Source organism: Oryctolagus cuniculus, chromosome 21 (assembly GCF_051225735.1).
Source record: "Oryctolagus cuniculus isolate XC-2025 breed Fujian yellow rabbit chromosome 21, ASM5122573v1, whole genome shotgun sequence".
Classification (NCBI taxonomy): Eukaryota; Metazoa; Chordata; class Mammalia; order Lagomorpha; family Leporidae; genus Oryctolagus; species Oryctolagus cuniculus.
Window position 1 is genome coordinate 29389805 of NC_142887.1, and position 9506 is coordinate 29399310.

Genomic DNA, 9506 nt, shown 5'->3' on the forward strand with positions numbered 1-9506 from the left:
GACAAAAGGGAGAAGCCGGCCGGCGCCGCGGCTTACTAGGCTAATCCTCTGCCTAGCGGCGCCGGCATACCGGGTTCTAGTCCCGGTCGGGGCGCCGGATTCTGTCCCGGTTGCCCCTCTTCCAGGCCAGCCCTCTGCTGTGGGCAGGGAGTGCAGTGGAGGATGGCCCAGGTGCTTGGGCCCTGCACCCCATGGGAGACCAGGAAAAGCACCTGGCTCCTGGCTCCTGCCATCGGATCAGCGCGGTGCGCTGGCCGCAGTGCGCGGGCCGCGGCGGCCGTTGGAGGGTGAACCAACGGCAAAAGGAAGACCTTTCTCTCTGTCTCTCTCTCTCACTGTCCACTCTGCCTGTCAAAAAAAAAAAAAAAAAAAAAAGGAGAAGCCATAGCAGGTGCTTCCTCCCCAGGGACCAGGCAGCACTCACAGCCTCCCCAGCCTCATTGGGGAGTGGCCAGAATTGGCTGCTGGTGGGGACAGAGGGGGAGGGGAGGACTCAGCAAGTGTGACCCTGGCTGCTCCTCTCCCTTCTGCTCTGACCTCAGTGAATCTCCAACTTCCCTGCCTGGGCTGCTCCTCACTTCCCAGTGAATCCAGGGTGCCACTCCCGGGGGGAATCATCCTCCCAGTGCTCCCGACCCCACTCCCTGTGGGCTTGGCTGTGAGGGGCCCAGAAGGACGAGGGCAGCCTGCTGTCCTCAGCTACCAGCAGGTGTGCTCAGGGCCGACTGGCACGGTGGTCAGCTGTGATCACGTCTGCTCCTGTGTGTGTTCACTGCAGGTGCACTAGGTGTCTGAGACCCGCGATCCCACGAGGATGCCCTGTCAGATGGGCCGAGCCACCTGCTGCTCCCATTGAGGAGGCAAAGTGAGTACATGAGCCAGGGACAAGATGGGAGCTGCCCCTGAGGAGGGGCCCTGGATGCCGCAAAAGACCCCCAGCTAGGGGGCTGCACACGGGTCGCAGTGGGATGTGGTTTCTAAGAGCAAGAGGAGCAGATTTGCATGAAGGATGTCCCAGTCTCCTCTGGGGCCAGGGCGAGGATAAGAGCCCTGCAGAGCGTCGGCCTTGGCTGAGCCCTGGGGAGTCTGCACCATGGCCTGCACCCCGCTCCTCCTCCTCCTCACCCTCCTCCAGAGCACAGGTCAGGAGGGGCCTCACATGAAGACCCCCGGGTCAGTTAGTTCCCTCACCTCCTGGGAGCAATGCCCCCCATGCTTCCTCCAGGGTAACGGTGTCTTTGCTTTCAGGGTCCCTGTCTCAGCCTGTGCTGACTCAGTCGCCCTCTGCATCTGCCACCCTGGGAGCCTCGGCCAAGCTCACCTGCACCCTGAGCAGTGCCCACAGCACCTACTATATTGAATGGTATCAGCAGCAGCAAGGGGAGGCCCCTCGGTACCTGATGCAGCTTAAGAGTGATGGAAGCTACACCAAGGGGACCGGGGTCCCTGATCGCTTCTCGGGCTCCAGCTCTGGGGCTGACCGCTACTTGATCATCTCCAGCGTCCAGGCTGAGGACGAAGCTGACTACATCTGTGGTGTAACTGGCAGTAATGTTTATGCACAGTGGCCCAGCTGAACGAGGAAGTGGGACAAAAACCCTCTTCTTTGTTCTCTGATCAAGGCTCGCATTGTCTCAGACTGCTGAGGTCCTGGACACTCAGAAATCATGTGGTTGGGGCAAAAGGCATGGAGTCACCACACAGACCAAGGGAGTGGGGTGAGAGCAGGCCAAAGCGGTGCAGCTTGCAGACTCGCTAATTTCAGTTGGTACAGCAGCTTATACAGCCGAGGCAGCCAATCTGGTCAAGGGGTGGTTATGCCCTAATAAATTACTGCCTATTGCCAGGCAGGCTCCATTGTGAGCGGCCATCTTGGCATGACCTTCTCTTTCCACCATACATATCCACCTCACAGCAGCAAAGCCGCCCCATGCAGCCCTGGGCTTTCTTGCTCCTGATGGCAGTGGAGCCCTGTGGGGAGCAAACCCAACAGTGCCGTCAGTGAGCATCCCTACTCCATGCTCCACCACAGAAACCATTCTGCACACATAGCACAACATCACACGGTGTCCACACTTCTACTGTACGAAGAGAAGTCCCCTGGGCTCATCAAGAGCTAGGAAAGACGGGACTTGGATGATAAGTGAGAAAATGCAAATATGGACTCCAGTGCTGAGATGGGGTTGATGTTCAATTTGTAACCAAGATCTTCCAACAGCAGTCACTAAATCCTTTTAAAGAAAGCCTTCAGATGTTTTGGAAACAAATGGAAATGTTGTGAAGAAAAGCAATATGCTATAAATGGAAACCTTGGATAGGAAAGGTTAAATATTAGAAAGTGACATGGAAAAGAACAGTTCCCACAGAAATTATAAACAGTTAAGCCCTGTGTAAAATTCAGACACTGGGGCGATTCAATCGCAAAGCAGACCAGGAAATGGAGGACTTACAAATTCCAGATATCAACATAAAAACACAAACAATCATCTGCTGAGAGCTGGAGGAGTTGGAATTTACACAAAACTCCATGTTGGCTGTCAGAAAAAGCACTGCTGAACGTTCTGGGGAATTCTCCAAGTCATTCCCATTCTGTGGTTCATGCCACCAGGGGGCGCTGTGGACCCATCCAGGAGTGAGCAGTGTCTGAAGCAGATTCAATCTGTTCCTGTTTATAGCTCCCTGGAGAAAAGTTATATGGTGCAAGGGAGAAGCCATAGCAGGTGCTTCCTCCCCAGGGACCCAGGCAGCACTCGCAGCCTCCCCAGCCTCACTGATAACTCACAGCTCCCTGGCCCTGGACTCAGAATTGGCTGCTGGTGGGGACCGAGGGGGAGGGGAGGTCTTAGGCAGTGTGACCCTGGCTGCTCCTCTCCCTTCTGCTCTGACCTCACTGAATCTCCTACTTCCCTCCCTGGGTTGCTCCTCACTTCCCAGTGACTCCAGGGTGCCACTCCCAGAGGGGGATCATTCTCCCAGCACTCCCCACCCTGCTCCCTGTGGGCTCGGCTGTGAGGGGCCCAGGAGGACGAGACAGCCTGGTGTCCTCAGCCACCAGCAGGTGTGCTCAGGGCCCACTGGCACTGTGGTCAGCTGTGATCACGTCTGCTCCTGTGTGTGTTCACTGTGGGTGCACTGGGTGTCTGAGACCGCGTTCCACAAGGACGCCCTGTCAAGTGGGCGGAGCCACATGCTGCTCCCACTGAGGAGGCAAAGAGAACACGGAAGTGAGAATCCAGGTGGGGGCTGCCCCTGAGGAGGGGCCCTGGACTCCCCCAAAGGACACCCAGCCATGGGGGCTGCACACGGGTCCCAGAGGTGCATGGGTCCTCAGACCAAGAGGAACAGATTTGCATGAAGGACGTCTCAGGCTCCTCTGGGGCCAGGGCGGGGATAAGAGCCCTGCAGAGCGTCGGCCTCGGCTGAGCCCTGGGGAGTCTGCACCATGGCCTGCACCCCGCTCCTTCTCCTCCTCACCCTCCTCCAGTGCACAGGTCAGGAGGGGCCTCACATCGAGACCCCCAGGTCACCTAACTCCTCCACCCTCTGGGAGCAATGCCCCCTCCCTGTGCTTCCTCCTGGGTAACGGTGTCTTTGCTTTCAGGGTCCCTGTCCCAGCCTGTGCTGACTCAGTCGCCCTCTGTGTCTGCCGCCCTGGGAGCCTCTGCCAAGCTCACCTGCACCCTGAGCAGTGCCCACAAGACCTACACCATTGACTGGTATCAGCAGCAGCAAGGGGAGGCCCCTCGGTACCTGATGCAGCTTAAGAGTGATGGAAGCTACACCAAGGGGACCGGGGTCCCTGATCGCTTCTCGGGCTCCAGCTCTGGGGCTGACCGCTACTTGATCATCCCCAGCGTCCAGGCTGATGACGAAGCCGACTACTATTGTGGTGCAGATTATAGCGGTGGGTATGCACAGTGACCCAGATGAACGGGGAAGTGGGACAAAAACTTGTTTCTCTCTTACCAAGATTGCCAAATGGCTCTTGAAAGATTGTCTGGCTTCCTGATCCCTCAAACACATACGTTTTATGTTCATCCACCCAGGAGTGAACAGGATGCATTGTGCTCCTCCATGGTCTCCCCACCCCGATTCCCTGGGAACCACATGCCGGGCCCAGTTCCTACAGAGTGTGCACATCTGCAGATGTGATGCAAACAAAAGTACTCGTCGGGGCCGGCCCCCTGGCTCACTTGGTTAATCCTCCGCCTGCATCCCCAGCATCCCATATGGGCACTGGTTCTAGTCCTGGCTGCTCCTCTTCCAGTCCAGCTCTCTGCTGTGGCCTGGGAAGTTAGTGGAAGATGGCCCAAGGGCATGGACCCTAGCACCCGCATGGGATTCTGGGAGGAGGCATCTGGCTCTTGTCTTCATTGGCGCAGTTCTGTTCATGGTGGCCATTTGGGGAGTGAACCAACAGAAGGAAGACCTTACTATCTGTCTCTCTCACTCACTGTCTATAACTCTACCTGTCGAATAAAAAGAAAGTACTCTTGTCGCCCCCTGCTAATTGACTGAGGGATCACTCCATGGAGGGGGGGTGCAAGGACATGACAAGACTGTGCCTCCTCGACTTCATTGGACTGGCCATACCTGCAAAATACCTGTGGCAGCCTCACCTGCTGCTCCCTGGCAGAGTGCTCAGTCATCTCACTCCTCACTCTGAGTGCTCTGGTGAAATCTCCCACCACCTGCAACATCAGCTTCAACCAGATCCTCCTGTGACACCACACACTGCTGAGTGCTGGTTGTGCCTGGTTCTACACACACTGCACAACAGCCTGAGTACAGCTGGGGACAGCATTTAGAGTATTCAAAACTGGTAATGTAGGGCCGGCGCCGCGGCTCACTAGGCTAATCCTCCGCCTTGCGGAACCGGCACACTGGGTTCTAGTCCCGGTCGGGGTGCTGGATTCTGCCCCAGTTGCCCCTCTTCCAGGCCAGCTCTCTGCTGTGTCCCGGGAGTGCAGTGGAGGATGGCCCAAGTGCTTGGGCCCTGCACCCCATGAGAGACCAGGAGAAGCACCTGGCTCCTGCCATCGGATCAACGCCGTGCACCGGCCGCAGCGCACCAGCCGCGGCGGCCATTGGAGGGTGATCCAACGACAAAGGAAGACATTTCTCTCTGTCTTTCTCTCTCACTGTCCACTCTGCCTGTCAAAAAATAAAAATAAAAATAAATAAATAAATAAATAAATAAATAAATAAAATTGGGTAATGTTTAAAAAAACTGGTAATGTAGTATTCTATGTTTTTACAACACTGAAAAGCAAAGTGATAAAAATATACACTTGCTATTCTCAGGGTGGGCAGTGGTGTGTGTTTGGTTCTAAGCTGTGATGGACAGTGATGGGGCTGGGAGATCAGAATGACTTAGAGAGGAATGTCCTGACCCTTGGTTCCGTATCCTCCTGCCTGTAGCATCTGCTTCTGCCTTTGTCCCAGCACAGGAGGGACAGGTAATGCAGGAACTGGGAACAAACAGAGGCTGATCCCAGAGAATCCTTGTGTGAGATACTTGAGAGATTTATTTCATATTGTTGGAGATAGAATTTAAGGGAGATTTTCAAGCAAGAAGTATGTTTATCAGATGCAGGTATTTGAACTATTACTCAGAGCATGGTTTAAGGAATGAAGAATCCAGGGATTCACAGTAGGCAAATCCCCCAGGAGGCTTCCTAGCCCTGGTGAACTGTGATGGACACGAGCACCAGGATTAGGTCAGAGGGCGGCAGACTGGGGGAGGCTCTGGACAGAGCTTGGGGGAGGGTGGTGTCTGTGTCTCCTGGGAGATGAGTAGCTCCCAGTAGTCAGGAGTGGGAACCAGGCTCCCAGGGTGAGCGTGGTCAGGGCTCAGCCAGGAGGACCTGTCTCCAGGACTCTGTTTCCTGAGTGTTTCCCCCGCTGTGCTCCAAGCTCCTTGAGAGCAGGGAGCTTCTCTCCTGTGGTTGTTCCTGCTGCATCCACAGAGCCCAGACACTGCCCGGCTCAGGGGAAAAAAACCAGCATCCCAGGTCACTGAATGTGTGAATTCAAATAAATTGGAATCCCAGTTCCAACAACAGATCTAGGGCCAGAGTGTGATCCTTTCTATTGGACAATATGAGTGTGGGATTCTGAATTCATTGAAGAGCAGATTTTGAATTAAAAATATGTTGGTAATACAGAGAACACAGATGATAATGGACTTCAGTCGTGGGGATGGGGTCCAGTAGGCTGGGTGGATCTCATGGGTCCCTATGAATGGAGAGAGAAACTGGGGAGCCTCAGAAACCAGCTGGGCTCCAAGGCTTCCTGACCATGGGAGGATTGTGCTCTTTTGCCAGGAAGGGACGCTGTGGGACTAACTTCTTGATTCCTACACAGTTGCTCCTTCACCACCATTCATGCAAAGGTGCCCTGGCTTCTGGGTTGAGCAAGGTTCTCACTGATGGGGCCTCAGCATCTGTGTCCCCTCAGGCCTGGCAGAGTCCCTGGGCAAAGGTCATTTTCATATGTTGCATGTGAATCCACTCAAGGCCCCAGGGAAGGAAGCAAACCTTCATTCTTCTCTGCACTAGGAGCATAGCCCCAGCACCAGGGCTCAGGGAGGGGCAGGGCAGGCACTGGGCGGGGCCTCATTTGAATGTGCAGCCCCTTCTCTGGCACAGACTGGGAAGAAAAGGAGGCCTGGGGCAGCGCAGCCCACTGTGGGCATCAGGGGCTGTGACCACCATGGCCTGGGCTCCTCTGCTCCTGCTGCTCCTCTCTCACTGCACAGGTAGGGATGGCCCTGGGGACCAGGTCCCAGCCTGGCTCAGACTCCTTGCTCAGAGCCCTGAGGGACGTGAGCCTGACCTCTGCCCCCTCCCCGTGTGTCTGTGTCTGCAGGTTCCCTCTCCCAGCCTGTGCTGACTCAGCCGCCCTCCCTCTCTGTGTCTCTGGGCACAACAGCCAGACTCACCTGCACCCTGAGCACTGGCTACAGTGTAGGCAGTTACACCATATACTGCACCAGCAGGTGTCAGGGAGCCCTCCCCGGTTACTCCTGTACTACTACTCAAGTACATCACTGGGACCTGGGGTGACCAGCTGCTTCTCTGGATCCAAGGACACCTCAGCTAATGCAGGCGTCCTGAGCATCTCTGGGCTGCAGCCCGAGGACGAGGCTGACTATTACTGCAAAGTATGGGATAGCAGCTCAAAGAAACACAGTGTTCCTGACTTGTGAGGAAGTGAGAAAAAACTTCCCCTGGGTGCTCCTGATCTAGGGTCGTCCCTGATGCTGCTGCCTCTGACCCCGTCCAGCACAGGAGGTGACCTCAGCCCTCACCTCCTCAGCCATCACCAGATCGTCCTCAGCTGCTTGATGTCAGATTACCATCTCCCTCTCTCCACCTCCAGACTGGCAGGGAGCCATTGCCCACGTGGCCCTCACAATGCTTCTACCCCCGGGGAGCCCCTGGACAGAGGGCAAATCCCTCCGAGGGGGCTACAGGGGAACCAGGGCTGGACTGTCATGCACAGCTCTGGTCTGTGAGTGACTCTGGGACACTTCCTGTCTGAGCATCATCAGGGCTCCAGGGCACAGACCCACCTGCTGATGGGAGCTGCCTTCTCCACACCACCAGGCACCCACACGCATGCATAGCCACAACCAATGCCTCTTACAGCAGCCGAAAAATAAAACACAGTTGAGAATAAATGTAACAGAATTTGAAGGTCTGGTTCAGTAAAAGCTATAAAACAAATAAAATATAAATCTGATAAAATGGGCAGATCCAGTAGTGCAGGGTCAAAACCCTCAAGGTGGTCAAGCAATTGGTTCTCTGAAGATTGATCAAGGCTCTGGATGCCACGGCCCTGGCTGAAATGCATTTGCCTTGGGGCGGTGATAGAAGAAATTCAGAATCTATGAACACCCACAGATGGGATTCCAGCCCTGGGAGGATGCATCGCTGGATCTGTATGCACTGGGCTGCACATGGAGACAGGCGATGCAGGTCGTCACTCTGCTGTTAGTTGGGGTAGCCCAATCAGGGGCAGTCAGAGAGCCCAGGGCTCATCAAGGAAGAGACCCCAACTGGCTACAGGAATCACAGTTGGGGGGGCTGCTGGGCAGAGTGTGGGTGGAACACGCCTGGGACCAGACCCCACTGTGCACTGAGACTGTGGGATCCCCAGAGTGTGACACCATGGCCTGGCTCCCCTCTCCCTCACAGCCCGGAGCAGGGTTGTGACCAAAAAAGAAAAATTCCCATAGAAATAAAAACAGAGTTAATAATTAAAATGAAATTCAGACAGTGAGGAGATTTATGGCACGGAAGGCCAGGAAATGAAGAACGTACTAATTCCAAATAACAACAGTATAACACAAAAAATCCTCTTTTGAGCTGGAGGAGGTGGCATGGAAAACAAAATTCCATGTTTGTTCAAAGGTAAAAAGCACTGCTGAACATTCTGGGGAATTCTCCAGGGCATTCCCATTCTGTGGTTCATGTCACCAGGGGTCGCTGTGCATCCATGCAGCAGTGAGCAGGGTATGATGCAGATTCAAACTGGTGCTGCACTCTGGTCTCAGAATCAGCCCTTAAGGCATTCAGATTTGGCTAAAAAGCCCATGAGAGCATTTCAGGCATGGAAAACCAAGACACTGTGGCAAACATGACCTCAATGAAAGATCTCTGTGAGTGAGATCCCAGTGGAAAGAACAGGTCTTCAAAGAAGGAGGTACCTTTCTCTGAAGGGAGGAGAGAACTTCCACTTTGATCATGGCATTGTCTAAATGAGATTAGAGTTTGTGGACTCAAGAGTCTTCCATAGCCTTGGCAGTTCCTGACAAGAGCCTTGGGTGATTACTGATGTCATAAATAAGAGCGTCAATTGTTAATCAACAAGAGGAGTCACTGTGCACTTGCTCCTCATGTAGGACCTCTGTGCTTAATGTGTTGTACTATGAGAATGAGTGATAAAACTCGTCTTCAAACAGTACTTATACTATGTGTGTCTATATGGGTGTAAACTGTGAAATCTTACTTAGTATAGAGTTGATATTCTATATATAAAGATAATTAAAAAGGAATCTTAATGAACAATGGATGGGAGAGGGAGTAGGTGATAGGATGGTTTGTGGTGGGAGGGTGGTTATGGCTGGAAGAACTGCTATAATACAAAAGTTGTACTTTTGTAATTTATATTTATTAGATATATTTTTTCTATTACAAATTAAAAAAAAAACTGTTGCTGGTTATAGGGTCCTGGACACAAGTTCTCTGGGGCAAGGGAGAAGCCATAGCAGGTGCTTCCTCCCCAGGGACCCAGGCAGCCTCCCCAGTCTCCACAGACTCACTGATAACTCACAGCTCCCTGGCCGTGGACTCAGAATTGACTGCTGGTGGGGACGGAGGGGGAGGGGAGGTCTTAGGGAGTGAGACCCTGGCTGTTCCTCTCCCTTCTACTCTGACCTCACTGAATCTCCCCCTTTAGTCCCTATAAAGTGGGTGGAGCCACCTGCTGCTCCCACTGAG

At 54.0% G+C, this 9506-nt stretch overlaps 2 gene segments (V, D, J or C); both read left to right on the forward strand.

The window, feature by feature from the left end:
- The first annotated feature begins 1048 nt into the window (after positions 1-1048).
- On the forward strand, positions 1049-1772 carry LOC149119878 (immunoglobulin lambda variable 4-69-like). The segment is given in 2 exon segments: positions 1049-1142; positions 1249-1772. Coding segments are annotated over 2 exon segments (378 nt in total).
- A 1605-nt stretch (positions 1773-3377) lies between these two features.
- On the forward strand, positions 3378-5159 carry LOC149119879 (immunoglobulin lambda variable 4-69-like). The segment is given in 2 exon segments: positions 3378-3491; positions 3602-5159. Coding segments are annotated over 2 exon segments (369 nt in total).
- Positions 5160-9506: the final 4347 nt, after the last annotated feature.